At 39.0% G+C, this 18,118-nt stretch overlaps 1 protein-coding gene across 1 annotated transcript in view; it reads left to right on the top strand.

Moving 5' to 3' along the window:
* The window catches only part of LOC145981544 (alpha-L-fucosidase-like), a 34,894-nt gene extending 17,572 nt beyond the window's left edge, over positions 1-17,322 (top strand). Inside the window, exons 4-9 of the mRNA XM_083114854.1 lie at positions 5,872-6,032; positions 7,846-8,050; positions 8,451-8,591; positions 11,030-11,192; positions 12,434-12,566; positions 17,139-17,322. Of these exons, the coding sequence (XP_082970980.1) occupies positions 5,872-6,032; positions 7,846-8,050; positions 8,451-8,591; positions 11,030-11,192; positions 12,434-12,566; positions 17,139-17,234 (899 nt within the window). The 3' untranslated portion in view covers positions 17,235-17,322. The remainder of the gene's footprint in view (positions 1-5,871; positions 6,033-7,845; positions 8,051-8,450; positions 8,592-11,029; positions 11,193-12,433; positions 12,567-17,138) is intronic.
* The last annotated feature ends 796 nt before the right edge of the window (positions 17,323-18,118 follow it).

Here is an 18,118-nt window from a genome sequence, read left to right as displayed (position 1 = left end):
ACTCAGCCATGAAAAGTGCTGTTTGAACTGTGAAATTATGCCAAACGATGTGCTAGGACATTATTATTATTTTATTACTATTACTACATTACCATGGGCGTCCGGAAGGGGGGGCGTTGCCCCCCCTGGAAAATGAAAGTCAACCAAAAATTATATATTTTTCACATATAATTTCATTTCAGCTGCAATAATGTGTGTTAATTATTGCATGAATATGATACATTGAAATTTATGCAATGTTTTTTGAGGGAACAACACTATTATTGGAGAAAATGTGCCTTCTTTGCCCCCTGGAAAAAAATACCTTCCTTGCCCCTGCCTGTAAAAAATCCTGCGGACTTCTATGTACATTACTATTTTTAGATGGTTGTATTTTATCCCAGCCGAAAATCTATTTCTATTTTAGTTATTTTACGTCGCTTTTGTGCCTCTACGGGTAAGTACGACAACAAGGATGAATGAAAAACTGATGAAATGGATGAAGTGATACAAACACGGTGAAACGTCCTTGCCTTACTAGGTAGAAACACTGACTTCGTAGCGTGGACAAATTATTTTATATATGTGTGTGTGTGTATGTGGTGGCCGCGGTGGCTCAGTCGGTAACGCGTCTGATTACCATGCTCAAGGTCCCGGGTTCGATCCCCGGCCGGTTCAAATCCGGGAACTTTTCTAACGGTGGAAGCGGCCCCGGCGCCAACCCAGCGTCGAATAACATGGGTACCTGGGGGAAACCCTGGGGGGTAAAGGCGGTCAGGGGCGTGATGCTGATCACATCACCCCCACTCACGACCGGATCAAGAAAGTGTGGGGCGTTACACCCACACCCCCTATACGCCTTCATGGCGTGGTGCTATGCACAGGGGAACACTTTACCTTTTTTGTGTGTGTGTGTGTGTCTATTATATATTAAATGCAGCAACATAGAGGCAGCATAACTGACGAATAAAGCATGTGAGTGTTAATAACAAGAAATTTGCTAGAGAACGAAGCGGCATAGTTCAATTACAAAGGAAATAATGCATGCCCTACCCCGTAGTTGCTTGGAACTTTCATCGGCTTGAAAATACTTAATTTTCTATCCTTAATATACTATTCTATACTTAAATACTTAATTTTCTACAAAATTATAAAGCGGCATGAACGTCCAGAAGGAAGTGCAAGAATGGTCGCCACCCCCTCCCGTTCTGGAAAATGAATGTTGACATAAAAGTACTTATTATTTCAGACGTATGAGTTGATTTCAGTTACAGTAATTTACATCCATTTTTTATAATAGGGATGTAGGAACGTGATAATTTCAAACTCAAGTGGTGTTTTCTGAGAGGGCAACATTATACGGGGTAATATGCCTCGTTTACCCGCCTGATAAACATACATTGTTTCCCCGTCGCTGGAAAAAATCTGCAGACATCCTCTTGCCCCCCAGTGCGCACGCCTATGCCGCCCCCGAGAAGGTCGTTTATCCGCTACTATTAGATCATCGGATTTTGTAGCAGATCTTCTGATTTCCCAAGGAACAATCTTCCGATTTTTTCAAGTCTGACCTGGCAACACTGCCCCGAGCACCGATAACGGCAGGGAAGATGCGCGAACGCTTTTGAGGGAAGGTTTTTTTCCTTGTGGTCGAGCTATACTTATGTTTACTGCATTCTAAAGCAATTCTGTTTCAGTGGAAGTTTATTTGTCAGTTTGAAGCAGTGTGCTGCTGATATTCTTTTTACATTTTGTAACTTGCTCATTGGGTTGGCAGCCAGTTTTCTCTAGGATGCATTTATTAAACCCATTGAATCATTTGGCATAAACATCTTCATCCCATCTCATCCCACAAATGTGGAAAGTGAAATGGAAGAAACATTGCAACTCAGCTGAAAAAGGCAACGTAGCAACCTGCTTGCATAACAGTGCACACAATTCAATAAATCGATTCATGTTCCACACCCACAGTACATTGATGATACGTAGAATAAGCAGTGACGTGCACTGGGTAGTAGGTAGTCTAGCAGAGAGAAATCAATCAATTTCACATCTCTTATTATTTTCAAATCACAATATTTATTGTCTTGTTAAAGCCACAGTTCATATGCAACACTTTCTTTTTCACGCGCTTCTCGTCCCTCGGTGTGATCCGCGGACAAAACTGGCCTAGCTCGCTCTTTTTCCGCCTTAGCAGTTCCAGGTAGAAACGGGTTTCCGAAGGAAAAGAGAAGATTTCTGCCTCTACCTCCCTTGCCCCCTCGCCCCCGCTGCAATGGTTGAAAGCCCGTGCTTTCAGGTCCCTCAGTCTATCTCCTATAGGACAGATAGGGAATTGGTTTCCATTCGATTCCTTTGTAAATCCTCTAAAGAACTCAAGGGAAAATTTTCTGCAGTACTTATGTTCTCTGTATTTACACAACCTTTTACACGTTGTACAATATGTATGTATAATATGGGATGTAAAAAAAAAAGAAAAAAGTAAAGTGTTCCCTGTGCATAGCACCACGCCATGAAGGCGTATAGGGGGTGTGGGGGTAACGCCCTACACTTTCTTGATCCGGTCGTGAGTGGGGGTGATGGATCAGCATCACGCCCCTGACCGCCTTTACCCCCCAGGGTTTCTCCCAGGTACCCATGTCATTCGACGCTGGGTAGGCGCCGGGGCCGCTTCCACCGTTAGAAAAGTTCCCGGATTTGAACCGGCCGGGGATCGAACCCGGGACCTTGAGCATGGTAGTCAGACGCGTTACCGACTTTTTTTTTTTTAAAAGGAAATACCCCCTACACGGAGGTATCCCCCACCATTCACTCTTTTTCTCACTTTTACACTTTTCAATTCTTACATTTTTCTTTGTTTCTTATCAACTGGACGAACACAAATACCCATGCCTTACCCGGGACTCGAACCCAGAACCCCTGGCGTTGTAGCGCGCTCTGCTAACCACTTCGCCACGGAGGTCGACACCGACTGAGCCACCGCGGCCACATAATATGGGATGTAGTTTTATTATTTATGAAATGGGAACGTATTTTGTACAGACAATAATGTAATGCTTTCTTTCTTTATTTTTTTTCAAATATGGAATATATAATGATTAAATTACAAATATTTGCTCAGGCTCTCTCTCGCTCTCGTTTTAGTAGTATTTTTTTTTTAAATATACTAATCTCTTGGTTTCCAACGGATGTACAGGGTCCGGCGGAATGAATAGCCTGATTTGAGTCACGTAGTACATCGTCGCTGTTGCGCCTGCGCAACGAAGTATGTGCGCGCTGCATTGAGGAAGGACTGCCATTTGCAAGTATGGCCTTGTGGAGTTCGGAACATCGAGCATTCGCCGTTCAGGCGTATTTAAAAAATAACGAGTCTCCAATCACGGTGCAGCGACTCTTTCGTCGCCATTTCCAGGGGGGCCGATATCAGAACGTCCCGGATCATAGGACGATTCTACGGTGGGCGCAACAATTCAGGACTACTGCATCGTGTGCAAAAAAGAAAAGCCCGGGGCGACCAAAGACACAACGGACCCAGGGGCAAGTGGAGGAGGCCCGTCAAGGACTGATCCGAAGTCCTCGGCGTTCTGCTGCCAGACATGCCTTGGCGCTAGGAATGTCAGATCGTTCCCTGCAGCGCATCATCCATGAAGATCTCCACTTCCACCCCTACAAAATGCAGATCGCACAGAAACTAACCGAACAAGATAAACATGCCCGACGAACCTTTGCGTTGCGTTGCTTGGAACTTTTAGCAGCCGAGCCGCAGATGCGGAACAACATACTGATGTCGGATGAGGCTCATTTTGATCTGCACGGTGGTGTCAATAAACAGAATTACAGATACTGGGCGCCATTTAATCATCATTGGCTGCATGAGCAGCCCCTGCACAGTGAACGTGTGACGGTGTGGTGCGGTGTGGCATCGTTTGGCATCATCGGTCCATATTCTTTTGAGGATCTTCATGGACGTGTGGTAACGGTTAATAGCGATCGCTATGTCCAAATGTTACATGACTTTCTCCTTCCAAGGGTGAACAGAGACATATGGTTCCAACAGACAGGACGGGGCAACAGCTCACACGGCCCGCCGGTCCATGACTGTCTTGCGGCGTTATTTTCCTCGTCGATTGATTTCCCGATTTGGGGACATTAATTGGCCATCACGGTCGCCCGATTTGCCTGCCACTGACTTCTTCTTGTGGGGCTACCTGAAAAGGCAAGTGTACGCTACACGTCCTCATACCGTGGCTGAACTGAAGGCAAGGATACGTACAGCCGTGGAGACGATCCCATTGGACATGCTGGAGCGGATGATGCGAGCTTTTGTTCGCCGCCTGGAAGAATGTGCTGAACGTGATGGCGACCATCTGTCGGGCGTTATCTTCAAAACAAAGTAAAATAGCATATATGGTATGTAATGGCATCTATTATTCTTTGTTTTCAATGTGTGTTTCAATAAATTATTCGATTTGTTTCGACGTTCTATCCTTTTTATATCCTACTATTCATTCTGCCGGACCCTGTATTTATTTAGGCAAGAGAACGCACATTCATATTGTTGTTGGTTTGGTTTATTTTACTTCGCTTTTCTGACACATTTGGTTATTGCGAAAATGAGGATGATGTGATGAAATTAATGAAGGGACCTCTGCAGTGAATAATGAAATAATTTGAAATGAAAAATGTATCTCAGAACTCAAGAAGCCAAATGAATATTATTGAAGAAACTACAAAAAAGTGTGTTTTGTTACCTGTTTTGTTTCTGTGCATAAAGTGGACTTAAAACACCAAATCAACCAACTGTGGGGGAGTGGTTATCACAGCGCGCTACGACACCAGGAGTTCCGGGTTCGAACCCCGACCTGGGCATGGGTGTTCTTTGTGTTTGTCCCTTTATTAATTTATCGTATCATCTTTGCAATTAACCAAATGTGAGAAAAAGCGACGCTAAGTAACAAAAATCAAGTCAAATCATCGATTGATTGCTTGATTTGGTTTATTTAACTTCGCTTTTCCGCCACTTTTGGCTAATCGCGAAGATAATACAATATAATTGATGAAGGGACACACTCAAAGAATAGCTACCCATGGCCAAGCCGAGATTTGAACCCAGGATCTCTCGCTTAGTAGTCAAATCAAATCTTTTTTATTTTCAAATAGGGTGGGGGTTACGTGTACTTTTTTTGTACTCATTCATCATTTTGCAATCTTTTCCTGTTATTGACGTTCTATTTTTAGGAATACTGGGCCCTAAAGGGGGGATGGGTATGAGCCACACCAACCTCCCCCCCCTTGAGCATGCCACTGATTGCTACCCCAAGTGTCGACGTCACCGCACGTCAATGAGAATGAGTGCAACAAAAGCTTATACAGATACTATTTTGTTCTGATAATTCGAAGAAGTGTGAAACTAGGTGTCAGATGCCTGTGAAATGGCTTTTGGCAAATGCATAGGTTTTACCCAACTTAAATCCTTCCTCATTTACGTTAACATCTGAGTGAATCAATTTGCAAGGAGACTATAATGGTTTAAACGCTCAGCTTTCAAGTACGAAATTCGATTTTTGTCCCCATTATCTGAATTCTGGCACACTGTGCACTGGCCTTAAATGTCAATATGTGGTGCCAGAAATCAGTTTCTACAATTCGATGTTTCATTTTAAAAGTAGTTTAAATTATCTATTTCAGTAGTTTAGAATTAAAGTTTTTAGTTACAGTGATTAGAATGTTTTCTTGTCCACACGTGAATACTCTATTTCTTTAAAAAAATTCTTGTGAATATGATGAGACTTGGCGATGTTATAACTACATATTAATAATTTAGAAACATTTTTGTAGTTTGAAACCATATGTGTGTCTACTGAGAAATTATATTCACTTTCCACAATTTTGTAGGGGACCTAGCAGCAGCTATTAGACAGAATACAGACATGAAGTTTGGACTTTATCATTCACTCTTTGAATGGTACAACCCACTCTACTTACAAGATCAGGAAAACAAGCTTCAAACAAATAATTTTGTTGCAACAAAGACAATGCCAGAACTGTATGAATTGGTAAGACAATATTGATATTTTATTAAGCATGATAACAAATTTACTTCAAAATCAATTCAATTTCGTATGCTGAAGTATGTGTTTCAGTAGCATTGTAAGACTTGTTAAAAAAATTTGTATCATTGCATTTATTTTAAAATGCATAGTTTTCTTGTGCATGGGCGTAACTTGGGACCTAATTTTGAGGAAGCAGAATTATATTTGGGTCTAATTTTGAGTGGGTAGAATCAAACTGAGTCTAATTTTGAGGGACAGATTTAAACTTGGGCCTAATTTTGAAGGGGTAGAATCAAACTGGGCCTAATTTTGATGGGGTAGAATCAAACTGGGCCTATTTTTGAGGGCAGAAGAACTTGGGCCTAATTTTGAGGGGGTAGAATCAAACTGGGCCTAATTTTGATGGGGTAGAATCAAACTGGGCCTAATTTTGAGGGGGCAGAAGAACTTGGGCCTAATTTTGAGGGGGTAGAATCAAACTGGGCCTAATTTTGAGGGACCAGAATCAGACTTGGGGCGTAATTTTGAGGGGGTAGAATCAAACCTGCGGCTTAACTTTGGGGAAAGAGAATCGAAAAGTTTTCCATCCCATAAAAACAGCATCCAGGATTATTTGCTAAAAATCTGTGACGGTTGTGTAATTACATATATGACTCTTTATTACTTTGCTTCGCAGGTCAATTTTAATAAACAAACCTGCATTTTTGGGGGGGGGGGGCAAGTGCGTTCCCTTGCCCCCGCCAAGTTACGCCTATGTTCTTGTGGGTGTGCAACTTATATTCTACATATGTACTCATTTTCTTGACCAAATATATGAGGTTTGTGGTGCTTATGTCACCTATTGACAGGATCTATGACAAATCTGTGACAAGGGCCAGTTGTAAACTGCCCTAGACAACTGGCGTCCTTAGCAGAAGGGACAGGGAGGTGCATCACCTGAATAATCTGGGAAATCTGGGCTTATCCCACCAATAACTCAAAGGTAATGCCACTTATGTTGATTTCCTAAGGAAGAATGGACTCCCATCTTTACTACATGTGACTGTACAGTAATGAGAAGAATATGAGTTGTCATTACGCACAGATCTAATAAACATGTTTTCAAAATTGGATCGGTGATGGAAAAAATTGTTCTTCCTGGTTTTCCTATTGGTATCTCCTGGACGGACATATCCAGGGGATACCAAATGAATATTTACTGAACATTGCTGGACATTTCTGTGTATCAGAAATCCAGCATGAATATCCAGAATATATCCATTAGATGTCTTCTCGATATTTAGGTGATATATGGGGAATCAAAGGTCCTCCTTCGTGGCCGTGTGGTCTAAGGTGCTGTGGTTTGGCCTCCTATTGCAGAACGGCATGGGTTCGAGTCTGCCTGAGTTCAGTCTCTGGGTTCTCGGCCTGTGTATAGGACCGGTGGCAACCCACCATCGTGAGGAAATTCGGGAGCTACGAGTGAGTAGCGTAACCCAGTCTCGGAAATCTCCTATAACAGCTGGGGGTTCGACCCCACATCACCCCAATACCAGTTGGAAGAACTCCACACCTCTAGGTAAGATTGTGGGAGGGAGACTGGCAGTTGGGAGATAGGCCAAGTCTCTTCCAGGGCTGTCGAGCCACTGGTTATTTATTATTATGGGTAATCAAATGTAATAAGTCTGTCAATGTCATGCATTTTGATATTTTTAGAATTTTATCACAACTGTATGCATACATGTATACAAATGCACTTACTCGTGCAGTTACTGATATTGTTTATTAACAATTTAAGTGGGCTTTTTTCTGTTAATGCAATATGGTATGCTCTTAGGTGGAAACTTATGGACCTGAAGTCATCTGGAGTGATGGGGAGTGGGAGGCCCCAGACTGGTACTGGAACTCCACTATATTCTTGTCCTGGCTCTATAATGATAGTCCTGTTAAGGAAACTGTAGTAGTAAATGACCGTTGGGGGCAGAATGATATTCTCTGCCATCATGGCGATTTTTATACATGCTCAGATAGGTATAATCCAGGTAAGTAGTTAAGATATTTTATACGCTTATCTTTCAAATTGAATTCAATCATGTTACAGCCTTTCTTTGCAATAACTAATGTTTCATTAGTACTAATTAATAGTCTCTCTCAAATAAAATATAATGAAGTAACATGCATAATAATTTATCACATTATGTTATCTTAGTTTCCTGTAAATTTTCCACTCTTATTCATAGTTTACTATGCTCTTTTACAGTGTTCAAATTGAAAAAAATTGTAGAGGAGGAGACTTCAAAGCTACCTATTTTCATATTTTGAGATTTTTAACTGATGTGTATTTTTGAAACAAAGGACCGTATAAATTTTCCATGGTAGAATTCAGAATTCCTTATGGGAAACATATGTGCCAATTTATAAAGATTACATTTGCTATTACAGGTGTTCTTCAGCCACATAAGTGGGAAAATGCCTTGACTGTGGATAAACAGTCTTGGGGTTTCCGTCGCAATGCCCAGTTCTCAGATTACATGACAATGGATGAAGTGGTGGAGCAGTTGGTGACAACCGTCAGTTGTGGAGGTAATCAGTATGCTAATTAAAGGTTTTGCTTTGTAGGGTGGGGATCTTGCATGATGATTCTCATATGAGAAAGAACTGTACATATGTGTCAAAATACTTGTGTAAAACTAAATTCCTGGAACCTTAAAACAAGCCCTAAATACAAATTTACTAATGCAGGTATATTATACAATATTTCATTCCCTGATAAATTATTGATTTATTTTGGTGAGATCCATTCGAAAGTTTGAAAACATTTAAGATGGATATTTACACATTCATTTACAAAATACAAGACATTAACATTGCCTTCATTTTACATTTCAGAATGCCACTTTATGCAAGTAAAAACATCAACACTAGAGCTCGAATGAACACAAAGACAACATCTGACATAATTGCTTAATAAATTCTTACTTCACCAGAAATTCTTACGTCACAAAGAAAAAACTGTTTTCTTATGCTTGTAATAACCGTAAACTACAGGAAAATAATTCACCAGATTGTCACAGTCAAAGTTGAACCAGCATATATGACTGTTAAAATATTCAACCAATTGCTACTTTAGATAGAAACAGTAGGGCATATGACAAAAGCTAATTTTAAAAGTTCTTATTAAATTGCAAGTATTATAATATAAATGATAATTTAGATTGTAACCTGTGGTCATTTTTTGTATACAAGTGTTTTTTAAACTAACAAAGAAGAGTGTGTACATAGAAGAAACGAAAAAGAGGCTGAAAGACAGGTTGAAACAACATAGGGATGATGTACGACTTAAGAGAGAGAGAAATGCAATATTTAAACACACGAGAGAAACAGGACATGACATAGAGTGGGATGAGGCTAAGCAGATAGGCAGGGAGAAGAGAATGCTAGTGAGAAAATGGAAGGAGGCCAAGGAAATAGAGAAGAAAGGTGAAGAAGACACAATGAACTGGAATGGGGGACTGAAGATAAACAAAGAATGGAAGAAGGTGTTAGAAAGAGTGGAAAGGACAAGAGCGAAAGAGGAGAGAAGAAGGAAGAATAATGAAGGAAAAAGAGCGTGAGATAAAGAGTCCAACCACATTCTAGGTGGAAGAAAATATGTTTAGCCTTTTAGGTGAAAGTACAGTTGACAAGGGAAAGCCACCTGCTGGAATGTTCCAGAACAACTTTCTAATAGTGTGGAGGGGAGTAATGTTTGTGTATATATATCGTCCTGTTTTGTATCTTGTTACATTTGTACTTGGTACAGAGTCTGAAGAAGACCTTGCTAGAAGGTTGAAACGTTACGTTTAGTTCATGTTTTATAATAAAATAAATTACGGCCTTGGTCAGCATATTTAATTTTTTTCAAATGTTCTGTTCTTCATCACCAATTTTAACAGGGCAGAAAATATTTTTAAAGTTTGATTTAAGTCCACTCTATACTCATGATAGGCTAGTCGGAACTGGATCTGTAGTTTAAATTTTGATCCGAAACACTGTGCAATATGCCTCAAATTAGGATCGAATCAGACACTCTGAGAGAATAGGTTGTTGTTTCTTGTTATCTATTCATTTTACTCCTCACCAGTTCAATTTAACATGTCAATGGGAGGAACTGTAATAACTGCATGTAATAATAACCGTCTATTCCAGGCCTGAACTCATAGTCTTGCAAAACTATATACTCTAATCTCTAGAAGTCAGCTCCGTTTCTGTTTGCAGTATGCTATATTCTTTATAATAAAACAGTGCAAATGTATGTTAGAATTGATTCGCCCTTCCAACTGTAACTACTGAATCCCCACGGCATTACCCCATTTATACCACCCTGTTTATAGTTATCACAAAAAAAAGTGACACAATCAGAAGCAGCCAGGAAGAGGAGACAAGAAAAACAATATTCACAAACTGTCCTCCCCCAGAAAATATTCTCGTCCCTGCCTCTCCACTATTTTTATCCTAGCATCATCACTGATACTGTTATGCAAGGACCATAATAGGAGTTGTAGATATCTACATCTACTGAGATGAGGATTCATTCGCATTGCCTCATGGATGAAGGTCCTCCTCCTTGGTCGTGTGGTCTAAGGTGCTGTGCTTTGGGCTCCGGCTGCGAGACGGCATGGGTTCGAGTCCACCTGGGTTCTCGGCCTGTGTATAGGACCGGTGGCAACCCACCATTGTGAGAAAATTGGGGAGCTACGAGTGAGTAGCATAACCCAGTCAAGGATATCTCCTAAAATGACTGAGGGTTCGACGTGCTGACCCCACGTCACCCCATTACCAGTTGAAGATCTGCACAGCTCTACATATGTAGGATTGTGTGAGGGAGACTGGCAGTCGGGAGACAGGCCAAGGACCTTGCAGGGCTGTCGAGCCACGGATTATTATTTTTATTATTATTATAAACCAATGAATATTTATTTTTGTTGCTGATAATATGATATAAAAGAAAATAATAATACAAATTACAATCTTCTTCTTAGGAAATATGTTACTTAATGTTGGTCCCACAAAATATGGAATGATTGCTCCCATTCAGGAAGAAATATTACGCAATCTGGGATCATGGCTACAAACAAATGGAGAGGCTATATATAGTAGCCAGCCATGGACTTTCCAGAATGATACCCTAACTCCAGGTGTCTGGTAAGTACATATGCATATATTTATTTTTGTAATAACTTCAGATCCTATCCTCCAAGGCAATGAAAGTTTGCACTGATGTCTGATCAGAATTATCAAGATGCAAATTTAAATTATTCATTGTAAACACACGAGAATGCTTTTAGGATAATTGGATCTTAGTGCTTAAAGATGCTTTGTCATTTTCCTGTACACAGAAGTTTATTTAAGTTCAATTTATGTACATATAGGCTAATCTGAAATGGACCTACAGTTTGAATTGGGATCTGAATGACCATGTATCTACAATCGGAATTAAACCCATGACTCGTCAATTACATCATGACAATGTTAGCCACTATACTCTTAAGAAGGCATAACCACACACACACACAAACACAAGCAATTCTACATTAGAACAGGTCCACAGCTGTCATTTTTTAAACTCATCATCATCCTTTGCCGTTTCCTGCCTCTGGCTGGGTCGGCATAGAAGTCAAGCCTCTCCATTTTTTCCTGGTCTTCCACCACTCCTCTCTTTCCACGGTGTTACAATCTTGTCCTCTTCTCCTAACACTCTCCACTATCTGCTCTTTCCACAAACATCTTGGTCTCCCCCTTGGCCTTATTTCCACTCCTTGTGCATTGTAAGCTCTTACTGGTAGTCTTTCTGCATCCATCCATCCTCATGTGTCCGAACCATCTCATCTGTGCCTAATCTATCCTGTCCTGAAGCTTCACCACACCCACTGTCTGTCGGATCTCCTCATTCCTTATTCTATCCCTTCTAGTCTTCCCCAATATACTCCTTAAAAATGTCATCTCCACTGCCTGCATCTTTCTCTTGCCTCTCTCTGTCATTGTCCAAGTCTCTGCTTTGTATTTAAACTAAAATTTGCATAACCTTGGACTGCCAAAAAATGAGCAATAGTCACAAAATAAGTTTGAACTTTTTTATATATTTTATGGCTATTTTCAAGATAGTTTCAACAGGTTTTAAAAACGTGTATAATTCAGGAACTGATAAGGGATGGGCTTCATTGAACATTCCATCATTTTTCACTAGTTTTTACTTCCTTATAAAGTGTGCCACTATATACGCATCTTTCATGGCATGTACAAAATTTGTGTATTTTCAATAATATTCTGTCATGATGCGGATATGTTGCTTCTAGATATTTATAAGTGTTTATGATGTAAAAATGGTGTTAGTTTACAAGATACACTTTGTTTGATTATAATTAAAAAATATGAATACTTATCAGGTACACAAAGAAAGAAGGTGCTGTATATGCTAGTGTCCTCCATTGGCCAGAAGATAATGTTCTGACACTTGCTTCTCCACAAACTTCAGAGTCTACAACAGTAGTCTTATTGGGTAGTACTGGAAATCTTCAGGTTAGTAATGAAACTTTGGTAATATTTATTTCTCTAAAGTTATAGGTTTTATGGACTTGTATTTGTTTACTATTAACTAGAACTTTGAAACTACAAGTCCTATTCATCGTTTAACAGTAAAGAAATAACAATTGTTCATGTAACTATGGAGTATTTTTAATAATGAAATTTGATATTGAAAAGACTGAGAAGCTATTTTGAAAAGAGTAGCATCGTCTTTTCAACAAATGTGATAAATATGACCTTGAAAAACCTTGTTAAGACAACTGCTTAATGAAATATTAAATACTTCAACATTGAACTATCTGTTGAAGCAGTTTAACTCCGCCTTTACTTGTATCATTTTGAGGGCATCTTAATTTCCATTTATTCAATCTCTACTTTGATTCAGAGCTATACCAATCACCATCCGCCTGTTAGTAGGTGAAGCAAAGCTTTTTCTTCCTTTGTCGAAGCTAATAGAAACTTAACATACATTTTTACATGTAATTGTAATTTATTCTTGTTCTGTTGACTACATTGTAGATATTTCTATCTGCAGAAGTATACAGCACATCATTTGTTACATATAACATTAGCATGATTTCAGTACAAATACATCCACTTGATTACTTATTTGGGATGCAGTATGATTAAAGTTACAAGTATATATTATTACATATCGGCTTGATTACATACATGGCATATAGCAGTTATGGTTTACAAATATATATTACATACTCTTGATAACATATTTGGGATGTAGTTCAGCATAATTCAGTTACAAATGTATATTATATCCACTAGATTACATATATGGGATGCAGATCAGAATAATTGAGTTACAAATATATATTACATACCCTTGATAACATATTTGGGATGTAGTTCAGCATAATTGAGTTACAAATGTTTATTACATCCATTAGATTACATATATGGGATGCATATCAGATTAATTAAGGTTTCATACATGTTGATATATTGTGTCCAATTGATTATGTACATGGGTGAGAAAAATCGAAAAATAATGTGGGAGTCTATTAGAAGGGCAACCTTGACTTGCTAAATATCAGGCATCACAGTGTCACAGGTTGCTGGTAATTTGTTGTACATTGCTTATGTATTTGTAGTTTTGGCTATTTAGCATCACATCTCTGCCACTTGTGTTTAATCATGATGTTGATGATGCAAAAATTTGATGAAGGGACAGTCACAAAGAACACCCATGCAAGACTGAGCCTGAAATGTGGGAATTTTGGTGGCAAAATCAAACGTCTACAACTTAACGTGCTCGACCACTACATTCCTATGGGAATTGTCACCAAGTGGCACGCATTGTTCTTAATAGACTGTGAAATGGTTTCAACCAGTTTTTGATGCTAAAGTAGGTAAATGTGGAAAGACTTGAATCAATGGGTGTCTGCTGGTATCTGCCTTAACATGATAGAGCATGTTTTTGATGTATTTAAGTATTATACACATGTTTTTTTTATCAAACATTATTTCAGGACAATGTGTTCCGTGAAATGTCAACGAATGCACAGTCATAGACATTTCTGGGTTGTAATGACCCAATGACTCCTGCTTACAGGTGACAATTCTAAATCATTCACTGAAACAGCCCCTAAAATGAAGGTGCGGGGTGTGAGCGCTGTGTCTAAATGGGGTAATTGGACAGCTGCACCATAAAGGCAGTCTGGATGCATATGTTTCCTAACAACTAGTCATGCAGTTCATAAGCCTACTGGAAGAGACCAAGCATTAATTCTGGTTTCAGCAAGACACATAGGGCCCGGGACTGTATGTCCTATTACACTGTAAAATATCTATGTAATTATGCCATAAAAATTGAAAAAATATGTCATGAAAAATTAGAAATATGTCAGAAAAATAAAGCCAAAAATATGCACAATAGTACTTTTGAATTTCTCATTATACGGAAAGCTAGTATCTTTCAGAGAAGATCAATTGAAAGGGGGGGGGGGATGAAGTTAGAATCCTTTTAACCGCAGAATGTAGTGGGAAAATACTGAAAATATTGTGAGGTTCACTGCAATTATCCTAAATTTCATTTACTATTATGTGAGATTTACACCTTTGTGGAAACTAAAGCATAATTGGCAGCTCGCTACAGTTTGGTAAATCTAGACCAATCAATACAAAAGCCCAACTTTTTTAGACAGATTTTGATGTTTCGCCATGTCTAAATTCTGCAATACGGAAGATCTTTTTGAATATTCTACCCCAGTTTCGCACAACTTGCAAAGCAGAATCTTGTCATATTTGGAGAGCACATCTCTCCCAAATTCTGTAACATAGCCCCTCAGTTTCACCGCAACAGATTCTTTACAGGAGGCATTCTATTCACTCACACTGCTACATGCCTGTCTGAAACAAATGGCCTATAAATTCTCCAGTATTCTATCCAATACCAAATGAAAATTAAGTTATAATATATAGTTCCGGACCCTACACATGATCATTAACTATGCCTGTAGAGCCTCCTCCTCCCCTTCAACAACCAGAAAAATTTATAAAGGAATGGATGCAGCCAGATCTGTGGACCTAACAGTTCTAGATTTCTTGTGGAATTATCCCAAGAATGCAGTGTACAGAAGTACAGAAACCCCTCCCCCCAAAGTGGAGGAGCTGAAGTTGAACATCACTAGTGCAATCCATAATGTAACTGGAGAATACTTCAAAGCAGCTGGAAATACAGTGAGATATGTTCCAAATTCGTGCTAATGGAATTTGCTGTAATTTATAAAGTACACTGAATCAAAATTTTCAGTATTTGTTGTGCTTTTAACCTGAAATACTGTACCTTAAATTCTTTATGTAATATTCTACATAATTTTATATAAAAAAGTAAAGTAAAGTGCTCCCCTGTGCTTTGCACCATGCCATGAAGGCATATAGGGAGTGTTGGGTTAGGGCACCACACTTTCTTGATCTCGGCCGAGCTGGGTGTGATGTGATCAGCACCATGCCCCTGGCCGCCAGAGTTTCCTCCAGGTACCCACTTTATACGATGCTGGGTGGGCGCAGGAGCTGCTTGAACAGGTTGAAAAAGTCCTGGTTCTCCCCCACCGGGGATCGAACCCAGGTCCCTTGCATGGTAGCCAGATGCCCTAATGACAGAGCTACCGCAGCTATATAATTTTATATATAATACACAATTATATATAGAATATTTGATGTTTGATAAAGTTTGTTAATACTTTTCCTACTTATTACTGTAATAATAATAATAATAATAACCCATGGCTCTACAGCCCTGGAAGGGCCTTGTCCTATCTCCTTACTGCCAGTCTCCCCCACAACCCTACCTAGAGGTGTGGAGATCTTCAACAGGTAATGGGGTGATGTGGATTGTCAGCACGTTGAGCCCTCAGCCGTTATAGAAGATATTCAAGACCAGGTTACGCTACTCACTCGTAGCTCCCCAATTTACTCACGATGGTGGGTTGCCACCAGTCCTATACACAGGCTGAGAACCCAGAGACTGAACCAAGCCGTCCTGCATTCGGAATCCAAAGCATAGCCCCTTAGACTGGATGGACAAGGAGGAGGACACTTGTTACTGTATATACATTTCTGTTTATGGTGTAAAAGTTTCACAAAATTCATGCTGATAACAGATAATTTAAATTAAATATGAATTACTTGTTTCATCCTTATCTGGGCAAGCAATGTTTGTAACGTGTCCGGGCAAGCAGTGTCTGTCAGACACTGCATTGTTTTGAATGGCTCTTGTCCTTCTAATGCAAGATTTTTATGTTTCATCGATGTGGAAACAACCGAGTAACATGATATTTAACCTAATCATCATTGTTATGTCCATAATTCTTGTATTCATCATCATCATCATCGTAATTGCATGTTGTAATTTTTGCAGCATAGTATATGAAACATGTTAGGCCGGAAGGTAGCGTGAGGAAATTGTTTTATTTGCTCATATATTTTTCATTTTTTCTATATTATTGCTAATAATATTTTTATGCGATGTCTTATTAAATACTTTATTTTTGATTAAACATTTGTTAATACATATTCAAGTAATATTACAACTTTAGTTTGTACACTGTGTCCGACAGACACTGCTTGCCAGTTTACGTAAGTGAAACCCCAAATATTTTTTTACGCCTGACATACTTTATCAAACAAAGTCAAATATTGTGAAAAGAGAAAAAAGAGAGAAACAAAGAAATTCAAAAAATATCACGTTCGCAGGGAGTATCATTTGGAGTATGTCACAAAAATATAAGCAACAGTGTCTGATAGACACTGGTTGCCCGGAAAAGGGTTAAATTACACAAAAGAAATGCCTGTTCTCATTTTGACAGTAAACACTTCTTTATGACTACTTTTGCCATGTAAATAAATCTGTCGTTTTGCATATTTCACCAGATCCAGGTAATCAGAATAATATTAACCAATCTAAGGCTTTCTTCGTATCAATGATGTTTATAAATGAAAGTATTAGATTATTATGTCAATGGAAGACTAAGTGGTGATGTAAAAAGTAAGGGTCTGATTGGGGTTAAAGTATTAAGATTCACATAGTTTATTGTATTTTATTTTTTTCAGTGGGCAAGTACAGGTGATGGAATGAAGATAACCCTTCCTGCCAAAGCACCAGGCAACTGGGGATGGGTTTTGAAGCTAACGGGCATCACAAACTAAAGCCAATGACTTCAACAGCCTTGAAAACATTTCATGTTATGTACTGTATTGAAAGTATACAATAAAAGTATGCTCTGCATAATATAAATTGGAGATACTTTACAGTGTTGTCATTGAGTATTAGATTAATATAGTGAATGGCGAAGATAATAGTTGGAAAATTGAATCTTTTTTTTTAATTTTGCATCCTGTGTTGTTTTAAGGAATGGAATTCTGTTGATGCGATATAGATGTGCTCTGTTTCTTGATGTTTTCATTTCAATTTGTGATCATCACATTGTGGAAAACAGATTGAATGAAAATGTGATTGACTGTTCACCCACTATCACTTTTGCCGTTGAGATCCATGCTGACAAACAGTACTGGTCCCATATTCTCAATGGCACCAATTTTCAGTACGAAAGAGATGAAATCCTAAGATCTAGAGTCCCGGATGCATGGCTGTCAGTCATATATCCAGGGACTCTACTATGAAGAACTATTTTTTTAGCTCAGTTTCAACTATAGGTATCGGTAAGATATGAGAACCATGGAATATACCTTCAACATCCACTAATGGGATATAGTGACGTCCTAGTTAACTACGTACTACAAACCTAAGACACTTTGCCATAACTAACGTGACGGGAAGATGCTCCTTCTAGACTGATTTACGAGTAGATATTGCCGTAAATACATCATAGAATACTGGAGGAAGGAAAGGATATTTCTTGCAAACAATGTTAGCACACAATTGCTATGATACAAGCTTTAGATTTTTCCCATTTTTCTATTAAGTCTGCTGGTACCCAGGGGCGCTGAAACCAGGGGGCCGGGAGATAGTTAAATCTAGTTGCTGTTTAAGTCCATTTTATGCACAGTACGACTAATTGGGACTGAATCTA

The sequence above is a fragment of the Lepisma saccharinum genome, chromosome 29 (assembly GCF_977018435.1).
Source record: "Lepisma saccharinum chromosome 29, izLepSacc3.1, whole genome shotgun sequence".
NCBI classification, from domain to species: domain Eukaryota; kingdom Metazoa; phylum Arthropoda; class Insecta; order Zygentoma; family Lepismatidae; genus Lepisma; species Lepisma saccharinum.
Note: the sequence above shows the minus strand (reverse complement) of the source record. Positions and strands in the feature narration are given on the sequence as shown.